Source organism: Artemia sp. Qi Xiang Cuo, chromosome 4, assembly GCF_049724085.1.
Source record: "Artemia sp. Qi Xiang Cuo chromosome 4, ASM4972408v1, whole genome shotgun sequence".
In the NCBI taxonomy this organism is placed as follows: domain Eukaryota; kingdom Metazoa; phylum Arthropoda; class Branchiopoda; order Anostraca; family Artemiidae; genus Artemia; species Artemia sp. Qi Xiang Cuo.
Window position 1 is genome coordinate 6,717,524 of NC_142797.1, and position 17,440 is coordinate 6,734,963.

Here is a 17,440-nt window from a genome sequence, read left to right on the forward strand (position 1 = left end):
TTTTTATATGCGATCACATTGTCAATTGTCAACATGTCGATATGCGTCAACATTTCAACATGTCGATACCCAATTGTCAACATGTCGACACGTGCCAATTGTATCTACTTGTCAAAAGTTCGCGTAAATAAGCTTAAGTAGAGGAGATACAAAGGTGTCACAGCGCTAGCAATGCTGTCCTTTAACAAACCACAGCTGACAAAGCTAGATAGCACTGTAGTTGAAGAAAATTAAGGTTTAAACAGTCTTTTTGATAGCGAAATGTCATAGTTAGCGTTATATAAGGTATTTATTTGTAAAAACATGTAAAATGTTCTAGTTGAGCCAAATTATCTCCTTATGTCAAGTAACGAAACCAAAAAAAAAGAAAACTGAAAAAACAAGAAACAAACTTTAAAATCGAAATATATCATACTTAAAATGATTAACATAAAAATTTAAAGAATTAAGTAAAATAAAGACTACACAAGTTGCGTGCTCACAGATCAATCAAACATTTCTTGGTAACGAACTAAGGAGCGACTAGATCCAGTAGTAACCGAAGCTCTAAAAAATGGAATTTTGATAACATTACATACATCAAAAGATTTGGCTTTTATGCTGATCAGTAAGTTTAATGTTGCTCCTCTTAAGCTACAAGCCCGAGAAAATTTGTCTGATTTTCAAAAAAAGGGGTGAGGGGAAAAACACCCAAAAGTCAAGGGATGTTCCACACCATTAGATTCAATATCTTTGGAGGTTAACCTCCCTTCTGTGGAGGTTTCAAGCATTTATGTACAAAAATGTGCAATGTTGCCTTTTTAGCAGAAAAAAGACCGCGGATGCGTTTTTATTGTTTTTCTTGTTTTAGGGTGATCTTACCGAACCAGTGGTCCTAAAAGATCGGTCCTAAAAGATTCAAACTAAAATCAAAAGTTCTAATGCCCTTTTTAAGTGACCCCCTACTCACGTCCTTTTTTTCCAAAGACATCCGATAAAAATTCTGAGACAGCCATAGTTTAAAGGTCCAATGACTACGTCCTTAGGGATAACCTGACCCCCCCCCCCCGGAGTACCTAAGGAAAAGGCTGTAAGTTACACAATTTACCCATTGTTCACCTCTAGTATTTATTATTTGGAGATGTACGGCATTGTTTTTGGGTGAGGGATATTTTTTGAAGGGGGATTTTCCACAAGGAGAGTCTTTCGTGAGGAGCAAAGTCTCTGAGAAAATATTTTTTACCGGGGGGAAATTTCCGTGTATGATTCGGAAAATGGTCAGAAATTAAATAAATAAAAAACAAGTTATTTTAATATAAAGTAAGGATTAACATTTAAACTTAAAACAGAGAGAAATTATTCCAGGGCAGAGGCACTGCTCTTTTCTTAAACCTCACTCTTTACGCTAAAATTTGATTTGTTGTCACTATTCCTTAAGAAAAACTGCTCAAACACAAGGCTCGTTGAATTTGAATGACCAGCATTTTAAAAGAACTTTAAGACTTTCAAAAAAAGAAGGAGCAGTCTCCCTCATATACGGAATAATATCTTTCCTTTTCACTTTTTAATGTTGCTCCTTACTTTCAGTTGAAAAAGTATGCTAAATTGAATGCTTGCCTGCCCGTCCTGTGTGCATTACAGCACCAAGGAACATTAATCACCAAGGAACTTTAAGGAGCCGTCAGTACACTCTTACGAAGGTTTTAGGGATAAAATTCCTCCTTCCCCTCTCCCTCCAAGGCCCTTTTAGTGCTTTTAGTGCTGGCTGAAATTAAAAAGCCCTGAAGAGAAAAGTTGACGGTTCCTTTGGCTCAAATGTCACATTATTAACATTTTCTAGATAGCAATATTATCCAGCATCAGCCGACGGATGATTACGATCATTATTTCGCCTGTGGGGAAATTTTTCCATGGAAAATATCTGGGAGGGGGAATTTCCTGTGGGAGAGAATTATAGAGGTAATTTTACGAGGTGAGTTTTACGCAGGGTATGATATTCTATGGGATGATTTTCCGGTGAGGGAGGATTTTCTACGGAGTAGGGGTTATCCACAGGGTGATTCGTCGGGGGGCAATCGTATGTAGAGGGAATTTTCTGGGTGGAACTTTTCAAATACATTTAAATTTTAAATTATGGACGCTGTTAAGACGAGGGGGAAAATTTTTCCTGGGGGTGGGAGTTTTTGGCAGGGAGTAGTTTTCCGGGGAGATTTTCTACAGGGTAAAATTTCTCCTGTAGGGGGAGTTTTATACAGAGAGAATTTTCCTGGGGGAATTTTCCGAGAGGATTTTTGCTGAATTTTCTTTCTTTTAAGATCGCAGCAACGTGTAACGGGTGAGCTAGTTAGCAATAAAAATTTGATTTGTTTTCGCATGAGTCTTACCTAAAAGCCTAGGCTGCCCAAAGAGAAAAAGAGAGATTACCGTCCTATACTCAAAAAGTGTGCTCTAAGTCTATTCTTTTATTTTGTCAAGTCAATCCTGACAATCACATTAGTACTTAATCCTCTGTCAAAAAGGGAGCCAAACAAACCCAGCCTTTTGCCCGCTTTTGAATTTACTTGTTTTTGCAGTGTCAGCTTTTAATCCTCTAAAAAGTACGTAAAACCTGACAGTTTTTTTTAATGAAATTTCAAGCAAGTAGATAGAGCGAGGATTTATGAGTCATAACAATTTTTACGGCAGGTGTTAGTGAGGCGGGGGAGTCTATACTGGTAGAGTCAAACCTGACAGACCGCAAAGCCCTAATTGGCTCCTGGGGAATTTGCCACAGCTAGATCTTTTCTGATCAAGTCGTTTTAGGTAAATACATATTTTGTTTTGAAGGTATTTATAAATTCCAATAGTCTTTAAAAAGTAACGGCAACTGATTAAGTCTTCATATATGCATAAAGTTTCTATATGTCACGGCAATTAGTTATCAAACTCGTACAACTCAGGACCAAGACCTTAAATATTCAACTCGCTTAGATAGAGCTTATATTTGTGCAGTCTATATAAAACTGGTCTACTGCTCACTAATAAGCTCAGCTGGGGCAGTTAGATCCGTAGGGTCTTTCCGGATCGATCAACAACCAAAGTGTCCTTACTAAGACCTTCTTGGGGAAGCAATCCTTGGTTTGCATGTTTTTTGGCAAGACATTTCTTAAGACCCTTTAGGACAGAACATTTTTCTGGTTCAGGCTTTTTTTATCAAAGTCTTTATGTGTCTATCACAGATATGTGAATACATTGTATGATAGGCTTGTCAATATAGGTCAAAGTCCTTGTGCGTCTATCACAGATATGTGAATACATTGCATGATAGGCCTGTCAATATAGGTCAAAGTCCTTGTGCGTCTAATACAGATATGTAAATACATTGTATGATAGGATTGTCAATATAGATCAAAATCCTTGTGCGTCTATCACAGATATGTAAATACATTTCATGATAGGATTGTCAATATAGGTCAAAGTCCTTGTATGTCTATCACAGATATGTGAATACATTGCAAGATAGGCTTGTCAATATAGGTCAAAGTCCTTGTGCGTAAGAACCCCTGGGTTTCAAGTTTTGGTAATTGCCCTAGCTCGTATGAAATTGACATCCCTTGCCACGTCTCTTACAAGTTTGATATGTGCTGACGTAGGCCTATTACACATGAACCCTAAGTGCCTTGGAGTACGTGATCTATACATGTCAGGGTTTTTTCATTAGTGGCTTAACACATTGTATCTTACCATTTCTTCACTAGAAAAATGGTAATATTTGCCGAATCAAGTTAAATTTTCTTAAGTTAATACATGGTGATATAGCTCCAACCCCCTAACAAGGAGAAAAAACAGAGGGGGACTTAAACACGGGAATCTATGTTCAGGTGTTGGATTTACGGGTTTAAGTTAGGATATATGGGTTTAATAAAAAGTCCCCCGCTGCCACGCCTAAAGATCGCATCTGACAATCTCAAATTTCTGCGATATTACCTAAAACCTAATTAAGTAGCCATGACAAAAATCAGGAAAGAAGGAATTATTGTCTACAGTTGATACCATGCCTTGGTGTAACTCAAAAATATCCTGACTGCCACATTAGGAGTTGGATAGATTTTGAATAAATTGTCCTAAAATAACGTAAAATTCTACGCATAGCTCGAGTCTACCTGACACTGCCTGCGTCATGGATGAAACTTTGCTCCAGAACTCTCCAGTACCATGATGTAAATGTAGTTGTTTCCAGAAAATTCTCATCAGAACTTCCTTCAAAGATCAAAATTCCCTCAAAATTTGAGAGAAAGAACTTGGTTAAAGAAACTTTAAAAGCATCAGAAATTTTTGACAGTACATACTTTATGCTGTGATGCAATAGGTAATTGCTAAGGTTTCCTGAAAGGGAGGATCAGCAGGGCAATGATTGTTTAGCGGCGACACTTCGATCCTTCTAACGTGCACTTTTCTGTTGATATTCCATTTGAGAACAGCTTAGTAAACGGTACTTTGCAATTATCTTAGAAGTGACAAAATATCAGACGCGACTTTCGGGTATGGAAAAGACAATATACCACGTCCAAATATCAGGTCAGCCTTAGGCAAATCGTTTGACTAACGAATAAATTGCCCAAAAACGCTTTGACCAAAAGGGGCTTTGGCAAAAATAATGCTGTGACAAAAAATGCTGTGACAAAAAAAGTCGTTCCCCAGAAAAAGTCTTGACTGACAATTTTTGACAGTTCCTCCCTTGACCAAAAAAGACCTGATGAAATTGAGAGTAACTTTTGTTCGATTCTAACCGACTGAAAAATAAGCTTACCAGTGTTTGTTGCAAAACCAAGAGCTACATGACGTGTCCTTGGCTTATCTGAATGAATTATGTCCACAAAATCTGCATCACTTTCATCAAGACGGACCAAAGGATCAGCACCTTCATAATAAACTCTCGCAGGATCTAAACCTGGAACATAAAAATACTTAGAAATTCATTTCGAGAAAACACTCGATTTCAGAACAAATTTCTCGTATTTTTTATTTATTATTTTCTTTTTAGCTTTTCATCAAGCCAATTCGTATGGAAGGAGTTGTCGTAAGAACTTCGGAGGGGCTCATTGTACTAAAAATCGAAAGTTCTAGTATTCAAAAGTTGTGCCTTTTTCAAAAGGTATCGAAGGGTAACCAGTTCCTTCCCACGCCCTTTTCACCGTAATCTCCCCAACGACATCTGATCAAAATTTTGAGATAAACATTTTGTTCAGCATAGTTGAAAGATCCAGTAACTATGCCTCTAGCCTCCCCTCCCCATACCCTTGCAGCAAGGCTGTGAGTTATGAAATTTGCCCGTTGAATAAATATAGGATTTCTTATAGGGAAAAGGATGAATATTTGACCCTGGGTCTTAAAAAGAGCTATGGGTCTTAAGGTGAAACTTTCAGAAAATGTTGACGGGGATTTTCGACTAAATCAATACACACTATACACAGGTTGTCAAAAGGGTTTATCAGCAGTATATATTTGAACTAATTAGATTATTAATTTGATACTTTCAGGGCATGTTGAAGGGGATGCTGAATGAATCGATGTTTGACTCCTTTAAATCGAACACTCTGATTAAAAATTTTTGTTTATTACGGTCCATTTGTATGATACCTAATGTTTCACACCGTGATTCTATTTTGTGTCATTATATCTTATCCAGTTCATATTCTGATAAAAAAGGTTAATATTTGAAAATCAACTTCTTGTATTGGCGAACAGTGTCTATTACAGATTTGTAAATAGATTGTAAGATAGGCCTGTCAATATAGATCAATGTCCTTGTGCGTAAGAACCCCTGGGTTTCAAGTTTTGGTAATTGCCCTAGCTCGTATGAAATTGACATCCCTTGCCACGTCTCTTACAAGTTTGATATGTGCTGACGTAGGCCTATTACACATGAACCCTAAGTGCCTTGGAGTACGTGATCTATACATGTCAGGGTTTTTTCATTAGTGGCTTAACACATTGTATCTTACCATTTCTTCACTCGAAAAATGGTAATACGTATTTGCCAAACCGAGTTGAATTTTCTTAAGTTAATACATGGTGATATAGCGCCAACCCCCCTAACAAGGAGAAAAAACAGAGGGAGACTTAAACACGGGAATCTATGTTCAGGTGTTGGATTTACGGGTTTAAGTTAGGATATATGGGTTTAATAAAAAGTCCCCCGCTGCCACGCCTAAAGATCGCATCTGACAATCTCAAATTTCTGCGATATTGCCTAAAACCTAATTAAGTAGCCATGACGAAAATCTCGAAAGAAGGAATTATTGCCTATAGTTGATACCATGCCTTGGTGTAACTCAAAAATATCCTGACTGCCAGATTAGGAGTTGGATAGCTTTTGAATAAATTGTGCTAAAATAACGTAAAATTCTACGCATAGCTCGAGTCTACCTGACACTGCCTGCGTCATGGATGAAACTTTGCTCCAGAACTCTCCAGTACCATGATGTAAATGTAGGTGTTTCCAGAAAATTCTCTTCAGAACTTCCTTCAAAGATAAAAATTCCTTCAAAATTTGAGAGAAAGAACTTGGTTAAACAAACTTTAAAAGCATCAGAAATTTTTGACAGTACATACTTTATGCTGTGATGCAATAGGTAATTGCTAAGGTTTCCTGAAAGGGAGGATCAGCAGGGCAATGATTGTTTAGCGGCGACACTTCGATCCTTCTAACGTGCACTTTTCTGTTGATATTCCATTTGAGAACAGCTTAGTAAACGGTACTTTGCAATTATCTTAGAAGTGACAAAATATCAGACGCGACTTTCGGGTATGGAAAAGACAATATACCACGTCCAAATATCAGGTCAGCCTTAGGCAAATCGTTTGACTAACGAATAAATTGCCCAAAAACGCTTTGACCAAAAGGGGCTTTGGCAAAAATAATGCTGTGACAAAAAATGCTGTGACAAAAAAAGTCGTTCCCCAGAAAAAGTCTTGACTGACAATTTTTGACAGTTCCTCCCTTGACCAAAAAAGACCTGATGAAATTGAGAGTAACTTTTGTTCGATTCTAACCGACTGAAAAATAAGCTTACCAGTGTTTGTTGCAAAACCAAGAGCTACATGACGTGTCCTTGGCTTATCTGAATGAATTATGTCCACAAAATCTGCATCACTTTCATCAAGACGGACCAAAGGATCAGCACCTTCATAATAAACTCTCGCAGGATCTAAACCTGGAACATAAAAATACTTAGAAATTCATTTCGAGAAAACACTCGATTTCAGAACAAATTTCTCGTATTTTTTATTTATTATTTTCTTTTTAGCTTTTCATCAAGCCAATTCGCATGGAAGGAGTTGTCGTGAGAACTTCGGAGGGGCTCATTGTATTAAAAATCGAAAGTTCTAGTATTCAAAAGTTGTGCCTTTTTCAAAAGGGATTGAAGAGTAACCAGTTCCTTCCCACGCCCTTTTCACCGTAATCTCCCCAACGACATCTGATCAAAATTTTGAGATAAACATTTTGTTCAGCATAGTTGAAAGATCCAGCAACTATGCCTCTAGCCCCCCTCCCCATACCCTTGCAGCAAGGCTGTGAGTTATGCAATTTGCCCGTTGAATAAATATAGGATTTCTTATAGGGAAAAGGATGAATCTTTGACTCCGGGTCTTAAAAAGAGCTATGGGTCTTAAGGTGAAACTTTCAGAAAATGTTGACGGGGATTTACGACTAAATCAATACACACTATACACAGGTTGTCAAAAGGGTTTATCAGCAGTATATATTTGAACTAATTAGATTATTAATTTGATACTTTCAGGGCATGTTGAAGGGGATGCTGAATGAATCGATGTTTGACTCCTTTAAATCGAACACTCTGATTAAAAATTTTTGTTTATTACGGTCCATTTGTATGATACCTAATGTTTCACACCGTGATTCTATTTTGTGTCATTATATCTTATCCAGTTCATATTCTGATAAAAAAGGTTAATATTTGAAAATCAACTTCTTGTATTGGCGAACAGTTTTTTTAATGTATGTAGTTTTTTTTTGTTATTAACTTAATAATTATCCTTTTTTCCCATGGAAATTTTGTCATTTTGCGATTGCACACGAGGAAATTATGATGACGATTAGGGCATGGGGAGTTTGAGTTTTAGAAATATCAACCCTTAAAGGGTGTACACAGCAAGTTCCAAGACACTGCCACAAATGGCATGATTTCCGATTATTTGAGAACGCCTTTGCTTATTTAGGAAGCATTTTGCATCATGGAAAAAATATAACTTTCTAATATTTAAATTCTATATCACCTAAGCTTACTTTTCCCTACCCTAGGAAACAACTTTCTGAAACTCTGAACAGGTCTAATTCAACCGTCTGAATTAGTCAGTCAAGATGTTAGTGTGCTAGTTGTCTTTAAAGATCGTAACGTTTCGTGTTAGAACTTTTCAAATTATCTTAATCATTGCAACTGTTGTAGCCTCAAGAAAAGCAATAAGTCACACAAGTGCTGTCCAGTGACTAAAATCGTTTCAATTTGTTCCAGTAACTCTATGCAAAATTAGTCCGACTCACAACTGTGTCTGTAAGTTGGTTCTTTATCAAAACTTTTCTGTATTACTACCCTGTACTTTTCGGTCCTAAAGTGAACAACTAAAATTTTAATTATTATAACCTTCCCAACGTAAGCTAGACCTAGAAGCAGTGGCGGATCCAGGGGGCGAGGGGGTTGCGCGCCCCCCTAACATAGTTTAAAGTAGTGTAATTTACTTAATTAACGCAAGTTTGCGTCGATTAAACTTGCTCCTAACGTAAGTTTATCGGATCAACCTATTTTGTGCCCCCGCAATAAATAATATCCTGGATCCGCCCCTGCTTAGAAGTATCCTTGATCATAATGAGCCCTACTCTTTGCCTATGTACCCTATTCTCCCAGCCTAAATAAACAAATTCTATGCAACCTAATTTCTTGTTTCCTAACCCCGAAAGATGAGTTCCTAAAACGCTTAAGAAGTCCAGTTCAAACCGTCTGAATTCCTAAGTCAAACAGTCAATACAATTGTTGTCTTTTAACGTCATACTGTTCCATGCTCAAATTTTCACGATATTCAAGTGTCCCACCGGTGTATATCAGGGACTAATGACTTCATCTAAGCTCTAGGGAAAGCGCTCAATCTGGCTTAGAGCCAGACAAAAGAAGTCTCCGGGACCTCCAACTGAAGGACCTCTGGGTTATATCAAGCCTTGGCTCATCTTGGTCAATAACTGGTTTTCTGCATTTAGCAGCTGGGTGCTGCTGCTGTGAGTTGCTAGTACAGCAATAGTAGTAAATATACATTTTTTCTAGGAATTTCTAAATGAAAGCACATGATTGGTTAGTTTAATTGACGTTCGTGTAGCTAGGGATTTTTTCTGAAGGAGGAGAAAAAATTTACCATCTATTTCAGAACTTAGCATCTTAAAACTCGTCTAAATTTTGTGTTATTATTTGACTTGATGAGGATAAAAAAAACGTTACTTCTGTGTAAAAACTTAAATTTCAAAATAGTCTTCAACACAGCTGCAGAGCGTAAGGGGGAAAACCTAAAATCTACCAATCCCCAGCCATTTGGAACAAAGCTGGGTTGTAAATGAAAATAGGTGGTAAAGCTCGTGTAAGCCACCAGTGACAGTTTTTTGCCCTTTTTTTAGATTGGGCAACCACGAATCAAGGAGTTACTATTTCAGTACTCTGAATTATTACTCTGTAAAAGCAAGTATTTTCAATGGGTTGCTTTATATTTTATTTTTCATGGGTTTTTAATGTTAATCTTCTTAAAATCTGAAATAAGTTTTTAATTCTTGATTCAACATGCGAAGAGCTATCAAACCCCAAAGAGCCAAAAATTTAGTCCAATCCTTCTAAATTCTCAAAAACTATAACATTTTACGTTCTTCTCAAAAAATGTGTAGATTAGTTTTATTATCCAAGAGCAGATGGACCTAATTTTTTTTTTACTAGAGAATTTCAAACTTCCAATTTCCTTTCATTTTTATCAACTTCAGAGAGCCAAAATCTTGGAAGATATTTTGGCTTTAAATCCGATATTTGTGGTAAACACTCACAGATACCAGGAGTTTTTTGTAGTTATTTTTTTCTTTTCTTTTTTTTACCTAGGGATCATACCTGTTATTCTTCCAATTCCCGGAATTCGTGTTGCCAAATAAGCAGCTACTTGCGCCCCGAGGCCATGTCCAATAATGTGAATATCTTCTATCATGACGCCTTTCGTACTTAGGTAAGTTACTAATCTGAAAAAACATAGTTTTCACCAAAAAATGTATTGTCTCCAAATAAACCAATAAATAAAAAATTATTTTTTTCCTGCTGTTCAGAAAAAATAGCTCAAAATTTTAAAAATAAAAATGAAAGTATTGGGTGGTCCTGACATAGAAAGTTGTCCTTGAATAAATGTAAAATGCGGCAAGACAGTAGTGATGGTGTACGCGATATCAACTATACGCCTGAGGCATGAATATACAGTGCAGTTTGAATGGTACATTTACTTACCAAGGACAGTGACATATTACTACGAACGATACATGAGTTACCAGACGGGTTGCAAAAAGCGACCAATCCTTTTATATTATAGACCTATAAAGTGATCAAACATGTTTTGGAACTAGGAGTGAGATTATATAATGCAATCAGACTGGTTTAGATGATAGAGGCTTTACCAAGTTCGTTCAACTATTACTATAACAATTTTTTTTTACTATAAAACAATGTTTCTACTAGCGATACAGGCAAGTTGGACGTCTTTATGAGTCGAAACCTGTCAAAGAGTTTGATAACCTCTAGCTTAAATTCATCTCATCGGGTTTGGTTAAGAATGCATCATGGGATAATTACAAAACTGTGAATGATGAAAAGTTGTATAATTTACCAAAAAAATAACTCTATTTGCGAAAAAAGGGTATAGGATTTGCGAATTGAACTGTATGAACGATATTAATTGAATAATAGGGTAAAACCAAAGCTAGATAACATTTACGAATTGGATCGTATGAAGGTGGTAAAAAAGTGTCAAACTGATTAGCAGCTAAGGTAACCCCGAGGGGGTTCTTAACTCGCAGCTTATTTATTATAAATTTGGAATACCATCAATCTATGGAAATGGTTAACGATGATAAAATGCTCTTGTGAGTTGACCTACCTCTACTTCCCCGATGTGTTCTGTATAATACACAAGTACCGTTTGAGGAGTGATGTCAATTTAAAATATGGTCTAACGTTATAGTATACTAAAAAGTTTATACTAATAGAGATGTAGATGTCAAGAAAAGAATTTTAATAAAGAAATTCAGAACAAGCCTTAGAAATCCTTACAAATAAAGTAGTGAGGTGTATACGAGTATGAACCGTCAAGGATCATAAGCACCAATGACCCTAACCACCAGGGACCTCAACCCCCAAAGGTCCCCTATCCCCAAACTCCAAAGGGCCCCTCCCCCCAACTTTTTGGCCCCCTCCCCCCTCATTTTTTTGAATTTTTTTAATGTTTTTTTTAACTTTATTTAATTATTTTTTTTGACAGTTTTTTCAATTATTTATTTTTTTGACATGATATATTTTTTCAACTTTTTTTTACATCTCTAGATCATATCAGAAAAATAGAATGACACTTTTGATTTAAATTTTAAAGCATATTCTTGTTCATACCAATACTCCTATTGATGAGGATTTATGGTTCTCATTCAATATTTTTTCATGAAAAAAAAACTTTTTTTCTTAGCTAAATTTTTTTTGGACTTAGAACTTACTAAACGTTTTTTAACATCTCTAAATCATATCAGAAAAATAGAATGACACTTTTTATTTAAATTTTAAAACATATTCTTGTCCATACCAATACTCGTATTGATGAGGACTGATTCAATGTTTTTTCATGAAAAACAAACTATTTTTTTTAACAAAATTTTTTTTGGACTTCGAGATTATTTAACTTTTTTTAACATGGTATTTTTTTCAACTTTTTTTTTAAATCTCTAAATCATATCAGAAAAATAGAATGAAACTTTTTATTTGAATTATAAAACATATTCTTGTGCATACCCATGCTCCTATTGATGAGGACTGATGGTTCTAATTCAATATTTTTTCATTAAAAACAAACTTTTTTTTAACTAAATTTTTTTGGACTTAGAAATTATTCAACTTTTGTTTTATTTTTTACAATATTATTTTTTTAAACTTTTTTTTACATCTCTAAATCCTATCAGAAAAACAGAATGATACTTTTGATTTAAATTTTAAAAACATATTCTTGTGCATACCCATACTCCTATTGATGATGAGTGATGTTTCTTATTCAATACTTTTTCATGAAAACAAACTATTTTTTTTAACTAATTTTTTTTAGACTTCGAAATTATTCAACTTTTTTTTTATTTGTTAACATGGTATTTTTTTCAACTTTTTTTTTACATCTCTAAATCATTACAGAAAAATGGAATGACACTTTTGATTTAAATTTTAAAGCATATTCTTGTGCATACCCATACTCCTATTGATGAGGATTGATGGTTCTCATTAAATATATTTTAGTTAACAATAAACTATTTTGGTTTTAACTAAATTTTTTTGAACTTCGCGATTATTAAACTTGTTTTCTATATATTTGTATCATATCAGTAAATAGAGTAACACTTTTGATTTACATTTTAAAACATATTCTTGTGCATACCCATACTCCTATTGATGAGGACTGATGGTTCTCATTCAATGTTTTTTCATGAAAAACAAACTATTTTTTTTAACTAAATTTTTTTTGGACTTCGAGATTATTTAACTTTTTTTAACATGGTATTTTTTTCAACTTTTTTTTTAAATCTCTAAATCATATCAGAAAAATAGAATGAAAATTTTTATTTGAATTATAAAACATATTCTTGTGCATACCCAGACTCATATTGATGAGGACTGATGGTTCTAATTCAATATTTTTTCATGAAAAACAAACTATTTTTTTTAAATAAAGTTTTTTTTGGGACTCCGAAATTATTCAACTTTTTTTTTTAACATGGTATTTTTTTCAACTTTTTTTTACATCTCTAAATTATATCAGAAAAATAGAATGACACTTTTGATTTAAATTTTAAAAACATATTCTTGTGCATACCCATACTCCTTTTGATGAGGACTGATGGTTCTCATTCAATATTTTTTCATGAAAACAAACTATTTTTTTTAACTAAATTTTTTTGGACTTCGAAATTATTAAACTTTTTTTTATATTTGTGAACATAGTATTTTTTTTCAACTTTTTTTTTACATCTCTAAATCATTACAGAAAAATAGAATGACACTTTTGATTTAAATTTTAAAGCATATTCTTGGGCATACCCATACTCCTATTGATGAAGATTGATGGTTGTCATTAAATATTTTTTCATGAAAAACGAACTATTTTTTTTAACTAATTTTTTTGGACTTTGAGATTATTCATTTTTTTTGTTACATCTCTAAATCATATCAGAAAAATAGAATGACACTTGATTTAAATTTTAAAACATATTCTTATGCATACCCATACTCCTATTGATGAGGACTGATGGTTCACATTCAATATTTTTTCATGAAAAAAAAACTATTTTTTTTAACTAAATTTTTTTTTGGACTTCGAAATTATTCAACTTTTTTTTATTTTTTTTGTTTTTTAAAATGGTATTTTTTCAAATTTTTTTACATCTTTAAATCATATCAGAAAAATAGAATGAAACTTTTTATTTAAATTTTAAAACATATTCTTTTGCATACCCATACTCCTATTGATGAGGACTAATGGTTCTCATTCAATATTTTTTCATGAAAAACAAACTATTTTTTGAACTAAATTTTTTTTGGACTTCGAAATTATTCAACTTTTTGACACTTTTGAGTTAAATGTTAAAACATATTCTTTTGCATACCCATACTCCTATTCATGAGGACTGATGGTTCTCATTCAATATTTTTTCATGAAAAACAAACTATTTTTTTAACTAATTTTTTTTTCGACTTCTTTTTTTTATTTGTTAACATAGTATTTTTTTCAAATTTTTTTACATATCTAAATCATATCAGAAAAATAGAATGAAACTTTTGATTTAAATTCAAAAACATATTCTTGTGCATACCCATACTCCTATTGGTTAGGACTGATGATTCTCATTCAATATTTTTTCATGAAAAATAAACTATTTTTTTAACTAAATTTTTTTGGACTTTAAAATTATTCAACTTTTTTTTACATCTTTAAATCATATCAGAAAAATAGAATGACACGTTTGATATAAATTTTATAACATATCCTTTTGCATACCCATACTCCTAATGATGAGGACTAATGATTCTCATTCAATATTTTTTCATAAAAAACAAACTATTTTTGAAATAAATTTTTTTGGACTTCGAAATTATTCAACTTTTTTTAATTTGTTTTATTTTTTAACATGGTATTTTTTCAACTTTTTTTACATCTCTTAGAATGACATGAAACATAATTAAAACATAAAAAATTCGCATTTAATTGGAATAAGCAAACACCCGCCCAGACACACAGGCAGAAAGAGTGAGAGAGACAAAACACATACGAATACGTAGATTCAGACACACACACCGAGAAAGACATGCATTTGGAATAAGCAAACACCCACCCGGACAAACAGGCAGAAAGAGTGAGAGAGACAAAAACACATTCAAATACGTAGATTGAGACACACAAATCGAGAAAGCCATGCATTTGGAATAAGCAAACACCCACACAGACACACAGGCAGAAAGAGTGAGAGATACAGAAACACATAAAAATACGTAGATTCAGACAAACAAACCGAGAAAGACACGCATTAGAATAAGCAAATACCCGCCCAGACACACAGGCAGAAAGAGTGAGAGATACAAAAACACATAAAAATACGTAGATTCTCACTCTTACTGGCTGTGTGTCTGGGCGGGTCATTGCTTATTCCACATGCGTGTCTTTCTCGGTTTGTATGTCTGAATCTACGTATTTTTATGTGTTTTTGTCTATCACTCTTTTTGCCTGTGTGTCTGGGCGGGTGTTTGCTTATTCCAAATGCATGTCTTTCTCAATTTATGTGTCTGAATCTACGTATTTGTATGTGTTTTTGTCTCTCTCACTGTTTCTGCCTGTGTGTCTGGGCGGGTCACAGGCAAAAAGAGTGAGAGAGACAAAAACACATACAAATACGTATATTGAGACACACAAACCGAGAAAGTCATGCGTTGGAATAAGCAAACACCCGCCCAGACACACAGGCAAAAAGAGTGAGAGAGACAAAAAACACATACAAATACGTAGATTTAGACACACAAATTGAGAAAGACATGCATTGGAATAAGCAAAAACCCACCCAGACACACAGGCAAAAAGAGTCTGAGAGACAAAAACAAATACAAATACGTAGATTCAGACACACAAACCGAGAAAGACATGCATTAGAATAAGCAAACACCCTCCAAGACAAACAGGCACAGATAGTCAGAGAGACAAAAACATATACAAACACATGGATTCAGTCACACAAACCGAGAAAGACATGCATTTGGAATAAGCAAACACCCGCCCAGACACAGAGGCAAAAAGAGTGAGAAAGAGAAAAACACATACAAATACGTAGATTCAGACACACAAACCGAGGAAGACATGCATTTGGAATAAGCAATGACCCGCCCAGACACACAGGCAGAAATAGTTAGAGATACAAAAACATATACAAATAGGTAGATTCAGACAAACAAATTAAGAAAGACATGCAATGGAATAATCAAACACCCATCCAGACACATAGGTAAAAAGAGTGAGAGAGACATAAACACATATAAAAACGTAGATTCAGTCCCACAAATTGAGAAAGTCATGCATTGGAATAAGCAAACACCCGCCCAGACACACAGGCAAAAAGAGTGAGAGGAAGAAAAACACATACAAATACGTAGATTCAGACACACAAACCGAGAAAGACATGCATTGGAATAAGCAAAAACCCGCCCAGACAAACAAGCAAAAAGAGTGAAAGAGACAAAAACACATACAAATACTTAGATTCAGTCACACAAACCGAGGACTCACAGGCAAAAAGAATGAGCTAAACAAAAACACATACAAATATGTAGATTCAGACATACAAACCGAGAAAGACATGTATTGGAATAAGTGAACTACCGCCCAGACACACAGGCAAAAAGAGTGAGAGAGAGAAAAACACATACAAATACGTAGATTCAGTCACAAAAAGTAAGAAAGGCATGCATTTGAATAAGCAAACACCCGCCCAGACACGTGGCAAAAAGAGTGAGATGGACAAAAAACACATACAAATACGTAGATTCAGACACACAAACCGAGAAAGACATGCTTGGGAATAAGCAAACACCCGCCCAGACACACAGGCAAAAAGAGTGAGAGAGACAAAAACACATACAAATACGTCGATTCAGTCACACAAACTGAGAAAGACATGCTGGGGAATAAGCAAACACCCGTCCAGACACACAGGCAAAAAGAGTGAGAGAGACAAAAACACATACAAATACGTATATTCAGACACAGAAATCGAGAAAGGCAGGCATTGGAATAAGCAAACACCCACCCAGACTCACAGGCAAAAAGAGTGAGAGAAACAAAAACACATACAAATACGTAGATTCAGACACACAAACCGAGAAAGACATGCATTTGGAATAAGCAAACACCTGCCCAGACACACAGGCAAAAAGAGTGAGAGATACAAAAACATACAAATACGTAGATTCAGACCCGAAAACCGAGAAAGACATGCATTAGAATAAGCAAATACCCGCCCAGACACACAGGCAAAAAGAGTGAGACGGACAAAAACACATACAAATACGTAGATTCAGACACACAAACAGAGAAAGACATGCATTGGAATATGCAAACACCCGCCCAGACACACAGGCAAAAAGAGAGATAGAGACAAAAACACATAAAAATACGTAGATTCAGACACACAAACCGAGGAAGACATGCATTGGAATAAGCAAACACCCGCCCAGACACACAGGCAAAAAGAGTGAGAAAGCTAAAACACATGCAAATACGTAGATTCATTCACACAAACCGAGAAAGGCATGCATTGGAATAAGCAAATTCCCGCCCAGACACGTGGCAAAAAGAGTGAGATAGACAAAAACAAACACAAATACGTAGATTCGGACACACAAACAAAGAAAGGCATGCATTGGAATAAGCAAACACCCGCCCAGACTAATAGGCAAAAAGAGTGAGAGAGACAAAAACACATACAAATACGTAGATTCAGACACACAAACCGAGAAAGACATGCATTGGAATAAGCGAACACCTGGCCAGACTCACAGGCAAAAAGAGTGAGAGAGACAAAAACACATACAAATACGTAGATTCAGACCCATGAACCGAGATAGACATGCATTGGAATAAGGGAACACCCGCCCAGACTCAG

General features: G+C 34.9%; 1 protein-coding gene across 1 annotated transcript in view; it reads right to left on the minus strand.

Moving 5' to 3' along the window:
* Positions 1-17,440, minus strand: part of LOC148952725 (uncharacterized) — a 195,872-nt gene that overhangs the window by 111,202 nt on the left and 67,230 nt on the right. Inside the window, exons 5-7 of the mRNA XM_089087762.1 lie at positions 10,116-10,240; positions 7,035-7,175; positions 6,388-6,538 (exon numbers count right to left, since the gene is read on the minus strand). Coding sequence (XP_088943888.1) covers positions 6,388-6,538; positions 7,035-7,175; positions 10,116-10,240 — 417 coding nt within the window. The remainder of the gene's footprint in view (positions 1-6,387; positions 6,539-7,034; positions 7,176-10,115; positions 10,241-17,440) is intronic.